This window comes from Acanthisitta chloris, unplaced genomic scaffold, assembly GCF_000695815.1.
Source record: "Acanthisitta chloris isolate BGI_N310 unplaced genomic scaffold, ASM69581v1 scaffold2601, whole genome shotgun sequence".
NCBI lineage: Eukaryota > Metazoa > Chordata > Aves > Passeriformes > Acanthisittidae > Acanthisitta > Acanthisitta chloris.
This window is the reverse complement of record NW_008656299.1, coordinates 1-17,477: the sequence shown is the minus strand read 5'-3', so window position 1 is coordinate 17,477 and position 17,477 is coordinate 1. Positions and strand designations below refer to the sequence as shown.

Genomic DNA, 17,477 nt, shown 5'->3' with positions numbered 1-17,477 from the left:
GGACAACAGTGATCACCTTGCTGAGGCTACACATCACCTGCTACTCCAGGCAGCCACTTGAACTTGTTGCAAATATTTTAAGCAGCTGCTGAGCTCTGGCTCACCTTCTCAAGGAGATCCCTCGAGGGATTCATGCTGAAATCAAGACTATTTACAAATGGTTGATCCCTTAATTTAAATGCCTGAAATGCTCCAGAAGTTCCACAATCACTAAAAGCACATAATCTGCTCTTAAATCATGTGAGTTAATCAAATTACATGTGTTGTTAGTTAATTAGTTCAAGAGTCACTGATTATATCATCTTTCCCACTGTTTACCTACACTAGATAAGGTATCACATCACTGTGGCTATAAAGGTGCAAATCTGGAAAATAACATTTTCACAAAAAGAACAGAGCCAGTGGCAACATACAGGACATAAAAAAAAAAAAAAAGCAGTAGTGACTAAGAATCATTGCTGACATGTTCTCCTTTTTGCAGAACTGTCCACTTCAGGGATCTATTCAAAAGGGGATATTAAACACTAATGCCACACAAAATAATGAGCCACTCAAAAATACAGCTTCATGCAAAAGCAACCTAGAGAATTTTTTGCCTCCCCTTCTACAAAACATTTTCAGGTATGCTCAGTCAGAGACACACAAAAAATTAGACATTACTTTTAAAACATTATAATGTATACTGAACTTGACAAAGCATGATCTTCAACTGCATTTGTTTAAAGGAAACTTAGGGTGGTACCAGAAGGTGAAGAGGACCTAGAACCAAAAAATCAGACAGAGAAGCCAAGTTTTGCAAGTGACTATCGATTGTAGGTCTGGACTTATTTCCTCCCCCCCATAACTCTTAGAGTGTTTGCAGTCTAGAAATAAAATATAAGCTTTTTCAACAGAGTGTGCAGAGAGACTGATCCATTTGTATTTTTATGCAATATGTGATAATTCTGGTTTCTCATTTATCACCCTTCCTCCAGGTAATCATAAATGCTGCTCATACTTTATGGCAAGAGTATTGAAAATAAATATTAATCACAAGTAATAAATAAATATTTATTTAGTAGTAAATAAATAGTAGTAAAGTAAGTAAATAAAGTGAGTAGTAAATAAATATGAATCACAAGTACTTCTGAAGTGCTTTAGGATTCCTGAGTTTAGCATGAATAAGACAGATACATTCAACAAGTAGCCCTTTTCAAAGAAATTTTAAGTACCAGATCCACCTGAAGCAGGAGGGAATCTGGATGCCTAAATAACTTTGACTCTGGGATTTTCAATAGTCTGACTTCAGCAAGGTCACTTGGAAATCAGATTCTGCCTCCCTGGTGAAAACTGCATTCTTAAATGTCTAAATCAAAATACTACTTTTAAATAGTTCATTAGCAGGAGTGTTACAGCAAAACAGAAATCTGACTTGGTTTCTTCACTTGCAGAGAGAGGTTATGGTGCCCAAAGCAGCTAACAGACCTGGCTACACCTACACAAAGACTTTCATTTCCAGTCGTTTTATCACATGAATAATCCAGCTAAAGGCAATGAAATGATCCATAAAGTTCAAAGTAGGCATATGCTCAAGTCTTTTCTCGGTTCAAAACCTCCCAATAACTTGACAGCCTAAATAGTTTTTTAATTACTTTTAAAGCATTTACTTCATGTATTACTAAAATCTTATGTTTTACTCTTTATTCTCTGTATACAATTTATACAAGCACTAAACAGTACATGTTTCATGAACTAATTCTCCCTTCTGTTTTCTTTCCCTGAGGAAAAAAATCACTTCCATGTTATTGCTAAAGCAAATTAAATCCTGGGTGTCTGTTTTATTTATTAACTGCATGATAATAGCATGAGGCATAATACATTTGTCAGAGCCCTCCTCTACTGAAGTATAATTTCTGCTGTCAGCCTCTTTACGTTTACGTTCAATACTCCAGTTGTCTTTGTTTCTTGCAACACACATAAGCACACATTTTCTCCCAAAATAGGTATAAATGATATTGAAGTGTCCCACGACACCCCCAACAAAGAACCATAAATGCAGCTAACATACTTAGCCATTCTCCACAAGTTTTACATGAATTATCTCAGAGACTTAAGAATTATTTTTTAAAAATACCACAATAATAAATGTTTTATCTTTTTACACCATAATTATGATTTGGAGCGTTGCTTTTCTTATTTCACCCAAGCATACCACAACTCATGAATAAAATATTACAACTTTGATAGCATCCATTGCTGTGGGTTCATCCGTAACAGCAAACGTGCTCGGGGTACTAAGAGCTCCCTTTTTCTCCATTAGCCTTTGTTTCTCAAAATAAGCTTTTATTTAAATAGAACTGCCACATGTGTCCCCCTCTTTTGAATTTTTTGTGCTTAGCAATAACACCAGCAATAATGTTTACTCTTTTCTTTTTTAACGACTATATTTTGAAACTATTAGGGTGGCATGAAGCTAGAGAGCAGAATATCCCATCTGAAAGCTGGTACTCACCAGACATCAAAAAACATTAAAAGCAGTGCCAGCATCACAGAAAAGAAAGCTAGAGCAGAAGTCATCACTCTTAAACATGTGAGCAATACTATCATAAAAGAGAAATTAGTTTTTTCTGGCTACATAATTAATTATGAACAAGTAAACCTAAATTACTTCCACCATTTCCCTAACAAGATTACAGTAACTAATATCAGAGTCCTCCTACCACAACTTGTCAGTAGATTCCCTTAAAAGGAAGGCTTGGGATAAGTGAAATACATGAGGTTTCCAAATCATCAGCATTTATCAAATTATTTTACAAATATCATGTTTTAAGGCTGTGCTGCTTCATTTTCCAAACAGCATGATGAACATCCGTAGAGACCTCCACAGACCAAGAAAAATCATGACACACACACACACAACCCCACTCTCCTCCCACACATCTTGGCTTTGTTATTTTCCTCGGTCCCCAAGAAGAGGCTTTAAAATTTCAACATTATTATTCACAATGAGCTAAAGTGGAGAGAGAGAGAAGCAGAGGCAGGTCTGAATGCCATCTGTAGGCAGCCTTTCATCATAGGAGCAGTGAGTATTTAAACCCCAATATCCAGTTTTATTTCTGTCTTGCTCTCAGAACATCTTTGCTACGTTTCAGTTTACCAAAGATTTAGAAAAAAATGAAAAGAAAAAAAAAATACAAGAAGGAGGCTACACAACACAGAACTGAACTAAGCTTTACAACACAAACTTATCTGCTTTAGGAAGTGTCTGTTCCCACTGATGCCAAATGGAAAACTCACAGCTTCGAGGGGAGGAGTCACCCATATGTGCAAGGGGAAGAGAGACTGAAATAATCCCTGCAGCTGCAGTGATCCTACACTATTTCTCCTATTTATAGCACAGAGGACCCATAGCAAACTCAGCTTAATTGTAAGAGATGCTATCACACAAGGAGGGATGATGGGGGAACAGAAAGACAGTAATGAGAGATTTTTAGGAAGCAAAAACATTAGTGCTGAGCTACATTACTTATTGCTCCAAAATAGTGATTCACAGAATGCTGTTGTCAGGATTACAGAACAAACTTTGCTCTTTCAGCAGTTATACAACCTACAGAACTAAGGATTTCATTCAATGTTATAGTGGACATCAGGTGACAAAACCAATTTTTTGTCCATTCTGTAAAAATAGAAATAAAAAAATATAACGTCCTACACTTTGTATCACTGAATAGGCCACAAAAGGCAAAGCAATCACATGACATAATGCCACAAACCAGCACAGTGTGACATGAATGCTTCATAGCATTTATGTGGTGAAAATGGAAAATAAGGGAAAAAACATCCCCCTTGTGTCATTTATACACCCACACTGCAGGTGGCAGGATTAATCTAGAATTTGGCATAGAAGAAGTAGGTTGAGGTCTCAAGTAGCATCTAATTTTTATTCTTGATAGGTAGTTCAAGACAGCAGGGTTTTCACCACAGGAAGTCCATGCCTGGCTCTCACATTAGGTCTGATTATATCTGCTTTTGTGTACTTTTTACAGGTACACAATCTTCAAAAATAAAAATAAAAATCACTCTATGTGTTTAAACTCACGTGATGGTAATTTCAAGTAACATCACTTCCTTTTAGGCAAAAAAAAAAATGTAGTTCTGTTTAGGAGCAATTTAATCAAGTAGGCTGAGTGTAAATATTCTTATCAAGTGGATATTAACAAATTTCTACTAAAACTGGTTTGAAAAAATAAAGAGATCACTTTTGGGGTCAAAATTCACCATAATGGGCCACTTTGTTTCACTGCCTACCAGTGAGAACCCAATTCTTGAGCTCTGCTTTTCCCTTCCTCTGCATTTTAAGCACTTTTAACTCAGCAGTGCCCAATTCTGCTCTTTCTTACCCCAGACATGTAGTACCAGGTGCAGGGACTTGCACTGAGTCTGGGTGAGATTCTCTACCCAGGGATACTCAGAGGGATTTGCCTCAAGGTAGCACAACTCAGGTACTGACTCTGCTTCATCTCAACCTCACACGACTCTGACTAGCACATGGACCTGTCTGACAAGGTGCTGTAGAACAGTATTTCTACTCTACTTTAATACTTGATTATTAAACAAGTAGGTAATACAACTTGATTACTTGCAGTATGACTTAAGAGCATCTGTTTGCCAAAATCTTTGCAGGATAAAAGACAATTTTTGTTGCTTTTCTGTTCTGATGAAGATACCAGAAACTAACACTGTTGTTCTTAGTTTTAGCTGAGCTGATTTAGGTTCACTGTAAGGACCCAGATGCTCACATGATGTGAAACACAACACCTATGAGCAGTATCAGAAGTTAATTTCTGGATCCCCCTCTTAGCACTCTGAAGAGCAGAGAACTTCTGTTTCCTTTCTGCTTATCTTCCTGACAGGATTTTGTCAACAGGTTGCCAGAAACACGAGGCTTTTAGCATACTACAGAAGTACTGAAGTGCTTATCCCACTTCCCCTCTGTACTTAACCATCGTGGCAAATGAAGATAGACAAGTAGCACAATTATGGTCTCCCAGGAAAGCAAAAATAACTGTCAAGGACAGAGGCAATGTGTGCTCAGAATTCTTTCCTAATCATTGCAGACATGATGGGAAATCCAAAAAATGTCAAGCAACAGAAGGCAGCATGACAGCATTTGGGATGGGGGAAAATAAAAAGGAAAGTAGAAATTGGTCACTGTGACTACATTTCTATTTTAGTCAATACTTCCTTGGAGTGGGGGGTAGGGCTGCTTTAAACAAGAGGATATGGAATGACAAACTCTGCAATGATTTACAAGTTACACCTTCATGACAATATGCTGGATAAATTTTATCCTAGACAGGTTTCCAACATAATTCAAACATTAAACAAGAAACAGCCAAGACAGAATGGATATATAAGAGTATTTTCTAAAACTACCTCTGGGAACTGAAAAAGTTAACAGTAGTTTATGTATCTTCAAAGCCTCAAAGCATTGTTCAATAATTATGTCTCAGGCGAACTTTAATTTTCCCCATTGAAAATTATTTATCTCACTCATCCCCTCCTAGCTCATCGTATTCCAATTCCAGATCATTTCTCTGTTCTGAAAATGGTCAGTTTCTCAAAGGAAAAAAAACACACTAATGATTTCATTGGGAAAAAAAATTACATTGTATATACAAAACACATGCAAACATTAGTTACATTTGTATATAAATATACATTCATTATGAGTTAGACAGCTGTTAGGATTAAAGAATCACAGGTAAACCTTACTCAACCCTCTAGGGATGCACATTCCAAACCATTTCTTAATTACAGGATCACACACCTCTTTCCAGAGGGCTCCTGTCTCACAATCAGTGCACATTGTAAAGAACATAGAGCAAAAACTATTATACAGAGAAGGATCTGAAGTTTTGCTTTATTTTTATTGTTCAAGGCTCACCTTGAACAGTAAATCTACCATATTCAAATCCTTCTCTGAAGGCAGAACACACCATGACCAAGTTAATTATTCCAGCACAGTATTCGAGCCCTCTACAAATATTAATGAATTCTTTACCTCACTGTTGTTAAAGGAAAGGACATTAGTACCTCAGCTTGACAGGTGAACAACCGAATCACACTGTTGTTAAAGGAAAGGACATTAGTACTTCAGCTTGACAGGTGAACAACCAAATCATAGCAAAATTAAGGTTCTAAATCGCTAATAAAAAAACCACCACATTATCCAAGTTGCATCCTCCGAAAACATTTGTCAAATATTAGTACACATCACAGGTACTTCACAGCAATACCAAATCTGAACTTTCTGTGCTTTTCCCTGTTATGCTGCCTCTATTGTAAGCAAACCTTTACCTAGTCCAAGATCAAAGTCCTTGGCTTTCCCATCCAGGCCCCAAGCCCCTTGTCTCTTCAGGCTGCTTTTCCCAACTGCTGACCAAAGCTCTCCTTACTGTGCTCTTCATCCCTGCACCTCACTCCCTCCTCCCTCAAGTCAAAGTCCTTGTATCATCCTTGTCACAGCTTCCCTGTCTGGCCATCACCTGCATCCTTCTTGGCCTCCAGCTCCTCAACATGACTTTTTCTCCCCTCCACATGCCCAGCAGAGACCATTTCCCTGTCCTGCCTGTCACAGCTCATCTCATCCAGCTGCTTCCACCCACTTGCCCAACATCAGCCTCTATCACTCCCTGGTTCTCAGGGGAGCCCGTTCATCTCAACCATAATAATTGTCACTTACAGACCCAGTCCTTGCCCCTGAACTTCCAGCTTTATTTCCCTCTCATTTCCAGCTTCTATAGAGGTCTGGGAAGGAAGGGGGGGAAAGCTGGACAAGCACTCAAAATCCCTAAACAAGGTCAAGCCCTTGTGTTCCATCATGTCGATAGACACAAGCCCAGAAACCATCCCCACAGAGCAGTCAGTTTGCTCTATCCTCCTGGGTGCAGCCAGCCCAGCTGTTAGGATCCTGTTTAAACTCTTCTTTTAGCAGTGCTTTACAGAGCACCTCTGACAAAGGACTAACAGCTCTGAGGGAACTCTCTGACAACACTCTAGGATGGTGGGCAGCTGCCACAGCTCCTAAGGATCAGGCTGGAGCTTGGAAAAGCACAGGGAGAGCTCAAGGGATGAGTGTGGAGGGCAGGTGAGGATCCCACTCTCCGAGGGTTGGGGTGGACCCTATTCCTCACAACCCATAAACCTGCACTGCAGGGACAGACACACACTGGGCTGGTCCCTGCCAACTCCACAGGTGAGCAGAGGTGCCCATGGCTGCTGTAGGAGCCCACAAGCCCTGAAAGCAGAACAGCTTTGAGTAAACCATCAAATTCTGCCATGTCCCAGTGAGGAAGCAGCAACACCTGAATGTTACCACATGATGGAGGTGAGAGGCTGACCTACACCTCAGGTTGTCAATGCTGTTTTTACTGACACATACAAAGGCTTTTTATCTGACAGCAGCTACCTCTCCCTCACGAGCTCCCAGGAACCCAGGGCAGGAGTCCCACAGAGCAACACATGGTAAAACCCCAAATTCACCTGCCCCTGCAGGAACCAGAGCAGGCTTACACAGCATGACACAGTGCAGGAGAAATACCTCACTCTGACCTTTAAAAAAAAATTAAAGAAAAGCTCACAAGTTCAAGGAGTTGGCAGAGTTTCCACAAAGATACACCTGTGCAGTGTGGTACAGGGCAGCTCTGTGAAGAGAGGTGCTGGCCAGTTCTGGGTGGTTCTGGTCAGTTCTTGCAGCTCTGCCACAGGGAGCAGCCCAACCCCTTGACCTGGCAAGCAGTGCTTCAGGAAAAGAGAATTTTAAAAGGGAAAAAAACCCACTCTCATCCAGCTGGAGGGGAACAGCTGCACAGACACACAGCCAGAAGCCTAGGTGATGGTGGCAAGGAGTGTCAGCTGCTGTGCCAACTGTCCCAAAGCATGCAGAGGAGTGAGGTGCCAGCAGCCTCAGAAGGGGTGCCCAGAGGCTCTGCCCCAGAACCTCCAGCATCACAGCAATATGGAATATTCAGATACCACCAAGCCTGGAAAAGATACTAGAGCTACTCTTGTCTATGACAGCTGAAGGCTGAACTAAGACTTCAAGCCACACATGTTGTGCCTTCCTAATTTTTCTGCTACCATAAGATTACTGCTCTGTAAAAGAGATACTGCTGATACTTAATATTTGCTATAAACATAGCAGGAGATATCCCACAGAAAGCAATGACTCTTATCTCATGTAAAGAAGGACTGATTTCTGAACTCCAAAATTAAAGTTTATCTCTCCTACTCAATGCAGACCTCCTGCCACCCACCCCAGGAAGAGTAATGGCATGTTTCCTCCCCAAGCCATTATCTGCTCCCTCTCATTCAGTCCCTGACTCTTTTCTGAGCTCTGCAGCTCACACACCTTGTACATTATGCTGGCATAACTGAGCTTAACACCTGAAGTGGATTAAAACCTGAGTCACAGCACACAGGTCACTAAGACTCAGGTGAGAAGATGCTCACACAGATGAACAAAGGCAGCAGCCCACTTACCTGGTTTTTGAATTTACTGAACACAGCTCAGGGCTGAAATAGAGCCCCAAACACATTGCCAGGACATAACAAGTGTATCCTGGAGACTGTCCTACCAGAAGCAGAGCCAGGATTCCTAATATAAAGAGTAGGTGCCCATTCCAGGTGACAACATCAATTTAGGCAGTTTTTCTTATCCACCAATCTCAAAGCATAGCAAAGCTGGCAAGCAGTCAAACCTCTTTCAGTCTGGCACAGCAAAACCTGACTTCTAGGACTCAGACTCCTTGAGTGGGATCTGGAAACACTTCTACCCTGAAAAAGAAGTCAGGATTCATAAAACACTGAAAGAAGACACCAACAGAGAGGGTTATACTTCATCTGGAAGCTCAAGAGAGTCATCTGGGAGGCATCTCTACCCACCTTGGGAATGCAGCTTTGATTGCTCTTTTGGCCTGAAGCAGGACAGCCCTTTTGTTTCAGGAACTCAACAAGTTTCACTCTCTTTCTCACAAAAAAACCCTTGCCTTTCTCTGTGTTTCAAGATACTTGTTATTCTTTCACCTTTCCTGTTGGAGCCACAACTGTACAGAAAAGAACTCAGCAGTCAGTAGTACAAAGTGGGAATAAGGAGCATGACTGAACTCTGTGCTGCAGGAGCTCTGGGCCAGGTGTTTCTTTTACAAATCCAGTGGTTGTTTAATACAAATCAAGAAACTGTCAAGGAAGAAAGGAATATATATCTCTAGACTTTTAACAGTACTTGGTGCTTTCTTGTACCCAGTGCTAAACATAGTAAATATACATAGTAAAAAAAATATTCCTAATTTAAAGGCTCAGTTGAAAAATACTGCCACATTGCTGGGAAAGGAAACAGCAAAGCCTTAATAAACTTCTGGGCGGAACTTTGATAAGTAAAGGCTTTAAGCTTCCATTGACTCAAAAGAGATGTGTGAGAAGAATTAAAAAGAAATAGGCACAGCAGACAGGTTGTAAAAGGAATAAAATTTTACTTCCCCAATGAGAACTGAGCATAGAACAAAAGTCAGACTGGTTAAGGTAATCACAAAATTTAACAGCGAGACTAAAAATTGGGCTCAGTCTACCTAAAAACAGGATGACCAGTTAAGCACCTCCTCTTGCCTTATTTATCATGAGAGCTTTTCTCTGCTACGGAACTCAGTCAGGGTCAAAACAAGCCCTGCTTCCCTTCAATTTGAAACACAGAACAGGCCTGAGGCCCTTCAAGTGAGTCATAGCTCAGTGTTTCTGAATGTACTAAAAGTCACACTGTAATCCTGTTCTAGGATTCTGATCCTGTGCATTTTTTCATGTTTCTACGCTATTTTTTACAGATGTCTTTCACTCAGTCTTCACAAGATGTTACTGTAACACATTAGGTGAACAATTCATATTTTCAATACATTTCTTTAAGGTAGATTTCCCATCCACCCCCAGAACTGCTTCTTTGATTTCTTTGGACTCCTGGTTGAAGGTAAAATGTGGGTCAGACACCAAGATATCTTGGGTGCCCCATTCCCCAAGATCACTCTAGTCAAGAATCTCCACTCACCCTTCTTTGTCCCTTCATGCTAGAACAACCCACCTATTCCACAAAGACATTTTCCCCCACTCTTGTGTGTACAAATTGATAAATAATTAAGACACCACAATGTTAAGGATCTTGAGAATGAGACTGTTTCCAGAATTGCAATTATGAGTTAGATATCTACGTTTCCTCTAATTCACACAGCACTTTCACTGCTTTTTTTATTTTCTCATCCCCATTTCACAGAGAATGGAATTGAAACACACAAATAATGGAACTGATCAATCAAAAATCCAGCTGAAATACTCTAATAATTGAAGTCCATGCCCAGCAGGACCACTTAATTATAGGTTTTCGTTTCTGAATTAGGAACAGATTTGCTTGCCCAAAGGCAACCACATCTCCCAATTGCCACTTTGGTTCTACTATGCTGTCATGCAATTTACAACGGAGCTGAATTTGTTTGTTTGACTGTAAAGCTGCTTCACACAGAAATCTGAGCTTTGGCTGTTACTACCAACACTGTTTAAAAATCAGAATACTCAACCAGCTTCACTGAGATTGTCTCGGTCTGAAATCACAAACTCTCCAGGGAAAAGTCTTTCTCCATTTTCTCTAGGATAAATCAAATCACAACATCACTCCCCAGAAGCTCTGTAACAAACACTATGGTACTTACTGTGAGAGAGTTAAAATCACTTATCAAAAGTCTAATTAAAAATAATAGTTCCCCTTTCTTTTATGCATGTCTTCCTATCACCCCCCCTTCCCCATTTCCTCTTTTGCCTCTAAACACAACTGAAAGAATGCTCAAAATTTATAAAGCTTTCAAAGAGTTTAATTCACAGAAAAAGAATCTTGCTTTGGAGAATTATCCGTATTTTCACTACAGCTGTACACATAACTGTCCAGGTTGGGGAAAAATTACCATTTCTCTACCTCAAAGATGCAAACTTGCTGGGACACATGAAAGAACAGTCTCAGTTTGAACAGCTCCAGTATAGCCATTTTAGAAAATACAAGACAGAAAATGATCCACAGGGAACCTTTATGTAAGCTCAAAGCCCTCTTACATTGCTGTAAGGACACTGCCAAAGGCAGCAGGCAAAACTGTCCCTATGAAAACCACATGCCAAACAACATCCTCTCAAACTCTTCTCATTTCCTAAACGAGGGAATCCTCAGTGGTGAAAGGTTGCTAGGGAAGAGGTCATCTAATGTGGCTCCATGCTCAGCAATCATCCTGCCAGCAATCCTCCCCTGCCCAGAGCCTCAAAGGCAGCACTGGAGCAGTGGGATGCAGCTAGGCACAGCACACATTAACTACTCACACACGGTAAGGACTAAGCAAAGCAAAGCTGGGCTGAAAGGATCACATCTTGGAGGCTGGAATAGCTGGTCCAAGACAATAAAGTAGTTTTGAAACTGAGCACTAACTTCCAGTCTTTTCTCCCTTCTGAGAGTGTCACGTTGGCAGAGTTTTTTTGTGAATCTCTGCAGGAGAAAGTACTACTTCTAACTTAGACATAGGAGTTGTCAATCTATTGCACTGAGTTCTATACTGGTTTTACTGTATGGCAAGAAAAAAAAAAAAAGGCAAAATTAAGTATCTCCTGGTTCAAGCCAAAGGACCTGGCACGTAGCCAGACTGTAGTTGTAGAATAAGTCACCTCTGTTCGTAAAAGGGAATTCATACAGCCACCAGCATAGTGCTGACATTTAACATCTAACAGATATGAACAAGGGAAGCAGACAACAGGGCAGCCTTGGACCTCCATCCTATCTGACAGCAAAAGTCTTCAGTCTTCTCCCTATGCAAGGGCTGATGAGCTTAACTGAAGAGAGCGATTTTCCTGCGCCACCTTCCTAGAAGTTGTACACCAGAGGTGATGTCCAAGCACAGAGTTGTTCTTGTGTGCATTAGCAAAAAGAATTTACTGTGTGCATTAAGAAAAGCTTTATTTACCCAACCACAGACTTCAAATTGTTTAGTCACTTCACACAGTGATTTTTTCATTATTGCTTCCCCTGAACATCTGTCTTTCAGTTTATCTGTTCATACAAATTTTATAAGTTCTACCTTTTTTTTACACTACTCCTGTCTGAGTTCTTAACTACAAGTGGAGTCCTTCAAGGAAAAAAAAAGAATAGAAAATCCATAACATCTTCACCATTAACCTTTCAAAGCTACTTTTGGTATCAATGGTCTCAATCCAGGTTCTGAAAAACACATTTCAGACTTCTTCCCTACAGCTCTGACCACCAGTCTGTGCAAACTCACCACAACAGTTTATCAGTGTGGCTGTGATTAGCTGCGTGGAATAGCAACTGGAAATATTAAGATATTTAAGCTATTTAGGCCACTGCAGTCCTTAAAATGACAAATATTTTTGTCCATAATACACAACCTGGAATCAGGCTATCAGAAACAAAACAATCAATATCTTTACATGAATAAATTAATGCTGCTCTTCTGGATGTTAATTTGGGAATCAGTGAAAATTATAGGACCAGTGAAATTTATGACACTTATAAAAGAGTGAAAACAGATTCTGAGGTGGGCTCCAGAAGTGTCTCTGCTCTGAACTCCTAAACTGGTCTTGGCCAGATAAAACATGAACTGAGATTACAGACCCACTTCCTTTATGACTTACAATAAAGTCAGTTAGCACTGCAGATCCAAAGCGAAATGAGATCATAATCACTTGCCTCTAAAAACAGCTACAGAGGACAGATATGAAAAAGTGAGACACTAACATGCACACTTCAACACTGAGTAAAGCACAGTAAAGAAAAAAAAAATCAAACATAGGAAGTCTCTGCAATAAAAATCTTCCCAACTACTGAGTAAAGCACAGTAAAGAAAAAAAAGAAAATCAAACATAGGAAGTCTCCGCAATAAAAATCTTCCCAACTGTGCTTTAAATCGCATGTTAATCTCAACAGATGTAAATGTTTTACTTGCCTAATAAGCACATTGTAGCAACTCATGCTTCCAGCCCACGGGACACTCTCTCAGTCTGGACTTTACTTAAATCCATGTAAATCTACATCCAGAATTTCACTCAGTAAAAATGCAAAAAAAAATAAAAACCAACCCGGCAACATTTGAAAATACTTCACAAACATTATCTTAGAATAGTGAATGAGAAAAAGAAAAAGAAATCACAATTCAAAGTGACTTATCCTGCCCTTGGTACTTGGCTTGGGCAGTTAAATACAATACTGCTCTCTTTTCCCACTTTAGCAGTTTTCACAAAGTTGATGAAAAACTTGTTATGTTACTAATCAGTGTCAACACTTTAAATGCTTTCTCATAGTTACACAGCTTCAGCTGTGTGTGTCTCTGCATGTGTATAATCACAGACAGAAAGAACACAAGAACACCACAGAGTCCATCCCTTGGAACTGCTTTGACATACTTCACTAAATATTGGGGAGTGTTGAAAACCAACCCAGAAACACTTCGCAAAATATCTCCAACCTCGACTGCCTGACAGCACACACAAAAACATGCCATCTGTATTTCAGGAAAGTAACAAGGGCTATTTCCAAAAAACAACCCCAATAGTTAAGTAAAACCACCAGTACAGGGAATCACTTAAGCATCAAAGCTCTTATGAGTTCATATAGACAGAAATAAGAGAATTGAGAATGTTTCTCTCACCTTGGAATAAAAATGCTTTGCTGGCATTGTGTAGTCCTGACACTTGTGTTACCCCAATGGTTGTATTCACAAGATCCAGTTCTGTGATGATATCAATTTGTAAGTCAGGATCCATTCCAAATCCTACAGCTGTTGGAGGCAGAAAGAGTTAGATCAATTTTTATTTCAAATCAGGTAATGAAAAGAACAGAGAAGCATATCTAGCAGAGACATTTCTAGTACCTTCCCACTCACACACACACTGTATACAGTAATTACTTATAAGACAGTAACTCTGCTGCAGGAAAGAGAAGATATTCTATTCCAATTCCTTCAATTAAAGTACTTCCTTTCCACAGATTTTACTACATACACATTAAAACATTCCAAAACTGATACATTAATCCAGTATCTTCAGAAGGTTAAAGAGAAATAAATAGAGAGAGAAGCATAACCACCTATGCAAAACTAGAGATTTGCAGCATTCATCTATTGGCCACATTATTTCCAGGGAGACGCAAGGACTGAAAATTCCTCTCACATTTCATACTCAGCTGTGACCAACCGATCAGACCCACAGCTCATATTCTAAATGTAAACCATTTTCCCAGCTGGACAAAAGGACCCTGGAGGAGATATGGTAGCAGGGCAAAGAACACCATCCTATAATCCAAGAGCCCTGGGTAACTCCCAGAACTGTTTGATAGTGCTTCAGAAGTGCTCCTCAGTATTTCAGCACAGCTGGTGCCTGTGAAGTGTGTCAAAGCCTACCTACAAACAGCAGGCATTCATTCACCTAAACCAGCAGTAGCACCTCTGGGCTGCAGGAGCACCTACTGGAGGAAGCACAGATCTAAACCTGAAATTTAGAAATGGCTTATGTTCAGGAAAAGATCAGGCACTCCTTGGTCTAGTAGAGATCTGATGGGATTGACAGTGAAGACACAGACTCCAGCAGTTTGAAATTGCTATTTTGAAAAGCTATGGGCATCTTGATGGTTACAACACACCAAGTTCATTAAACATATCTCCTTTTTCCAAGGATGGGCAGAAGCCAGCCTGACCTTGGCAAATCTCTCAACACAGCACTAAGTGTGATACGAGACCTGTGCCTGAGACATAGGTCAAATATCTCACGTGGGATCCAAACACTTTCCTAATGAAATTTTTCACTAACATCATTAGTAACAGGAAAGGCTCCAAGAATGAAATCCTGACACAGCTGAAGTCAGTGGTAAAAGTCCCACTGACTTCCATGGAGCAAGGACATTACCTGTAAAGCACGTCCAGATTGATTTCCGCTGAGTGGATTTCACGTTCAGGTCTAAATTGATTGATTTGTTATTCCAGAACTGTACTTCTGGATCAGTTAAGCAGCAAATACTCTAGTTTGATTCTTTGAAAGGCTCTGATAAATTACTGAGGCGTACAGAACGAACAAGTTACATATACTACTCATAAATCATCTATACTACAGCACTTCTTTCCTCAAGGATTAAAACTTGTTGGAATAACATGTGCTAATGCAGAGGACTCTACTCTGCAAGGGGTAAAGTAGTAAAAAATACTGGAAAATACAGCTTTAGGAGGTCTCTAGCAACCTTACTTTACATGGAAAATTAAGATCTAGAGGCATCTGATGGAACTGAAGCTCCACGAGTGCTGATACATTCATACATACACAATGCTTTCATAAGGACATGGGGATAAACTCCTTTTTGTAGAAAATTAGAGAATATGAACCCAGATAAACTTCTGTAAAGGTAAAAACTTCCCAGATAATCAGCAGCATCATCAGGCTTTTAGTATTATCTTTGACTTCCCCAACCCTAGGCACTCGGGCACTGAACAGCCACAGCTGACACTGTACACACTGATGAACCAAAAACATCTTCCCCTTCTGGAAGAAACACCAGCATCAAAACCAGAAAGGACTCATTATTTCTGCTAAGGTTTTCATTCAGCAGAAAAGCACAATGTAAACTGTGTGAACTTAGCTATCAGGGAACACAGTGATTGTTGTCCCCATGAGAAACAGAGTATGCTGTTCCTCATTTGAAAGGGGTTACATCTATTCAGATCAGCAATATCTTACTAATATGAAGGGAGGTCAAGTAGGTACTAAAACTTGCTCAACAGAAAGGACAAACTATGTTCAGTAAGACAAATCTCAATCCCATTAAAGTGAAAGCTCTGCCACAGTCATAACAGGGTGAGGACAGAAACCACATCAAGCAAGTATAGGCACTCTCATAAATCACAGGAGCTCCACTGCTCTATTAAAGCTGTTTATTCCAGTCTGAATACCCAATGCTCAACAAGTATACATCATTGTAGCTCCACAGGCTTCGATTTATGCCAATGGAGGGTCTTGTGTGACAGCTTCAGTGTATCCCCTACCAGCTTTTAAAATACTTTCAAAACCAGAAACTGTTTCTAATGTCACAGCAACTATTTAGGAAGAGCTTACACTGCTTTAAATACCTAGTCATTTTCCTGTGCTGGCTCTTCAAACTGCAGCAGGCACTCAAAAGCCTAGTTAATAATTAATAAACAACAAATCAGCAGCTTCAGTATGATAACCAAGTCTCCTTTTCCCCTGTGGTCTTCCCCAGTCTATCAGAAAGATACCACAGGCAGATCAGCTGCACTTGCATCTAGTATTTTATGCTGGCTCTCTCTCTTCAGTGGAACAAGCAGCTAGAAACACTGTTCCTTTCTGAAGTGAAAATTAAGCATCAAACTGTCTGCTCTCACTGGAGAACTATGCATTGCCTGGGCCCGATTCTGGCTGATGTTGCCTTCCATTCCTATTTAAAGTAATTGGGCCATTCCCCTTAAATCAGTGGCTTACACAAGCAACACTCCAAATGATTCAGTCAGGTGGGCGGGAATAGAAATCATCTCAGGACTTGGTGGATTCGGCCCAACGTGAACTGAAGGCACTACAGTAGATTAGAGGATTAAGCCATATAATTATGAATGATGTCACTAGGAAATCCCTGAAAGAAATTAATTCTGCCTTACAGCTCCGACAGCTTGTATTCTCTGCTTGTGCCTTTATCACCTACACCATCCAAGCACCAGCAATCATGCCACGCTTCATCTAGCTAATGTGCAGCCATGCAACATATGCAGCACATTTATAATCTCCTCGACAAGTGCAACATGCTATTCGGGGATGGAAAAACTTTCGGTAAAAGCACACTCCACACAACCAAGCCATTTCCACCTACCCATCTGCAACCATTCAAACGGTAAAGAGGAGGCTGGAGAAGAGGCATTTTTGTTCTCTCCTCTCACAACTTCACTGGCAATTGTTGCATACAAAGAACTTTGCGAGGAGTAGAGTTTCGGGTCCTACTGACCATTTAAAATCTCTGTGTGCACCAGCAGGGGTAACACCGCTATGAAAGGGACGGGCGGTGTTTTCTTCCAACTATTTTTAATGCTACGCATCTTCCTAGACTTTGATGAATAATTGCCGTGAGGATGTGATTCTAAAACACGCATTCCTCTGCCCTCCTAATAATCGCGTCAGGTAATAGCCCTGAGAACAGCTGCAAGCACCACGGAGAAACATCCCCTTCAGCAGCTCCAGCGCGGAGGAGCCGCACGGGGGGAAAGAGAACAAAGCCTCGGCGAGGAACGAGAAACGCTACTCGGGTCGCGCCGTAGCGATTTGGCCCCCCGCTGGAAGGCATCGCCCCTGCCCCGGCGGCAGCATCCCGCACGAACCGCCGCCCGCTCCTTTCGCAAAACTTTGCCTCCCTGCCCCGG

At 40.6% G+C, this 17,477-nt stretch overlaps 1 protein-coding gene across 1 annotated transcript in view; it reads right to left on the bottom strand.

Moving 5' to 3' along the window:
- The window catches only part of NELL1 (NEL-like 1 (chicken)), a gene marked incomplete at its 3' end in the record, with an annotated part of 81,060 nt that extends 66,053 nt beyond the window's left edge, over nt 1-15,007 (bottom strand). The window contains exons 1-2 of the mRNA XM_009084249.1: nt 14,971-15,007; nt 13,719-13,847 (exon numbers count right to left, since the gene is read on the bottom strand). Coding sequence (XP_009082497.1) covers nt 13,719-13,833 — 115 coding nt within the window. The remainder of the gene's footprint in view (nt 1-13,718; nt 13,848-14,970) is intronic.
- Between the last annotated feature and the right edge of the window lie 2,470 nt (nt 15,008-17,477).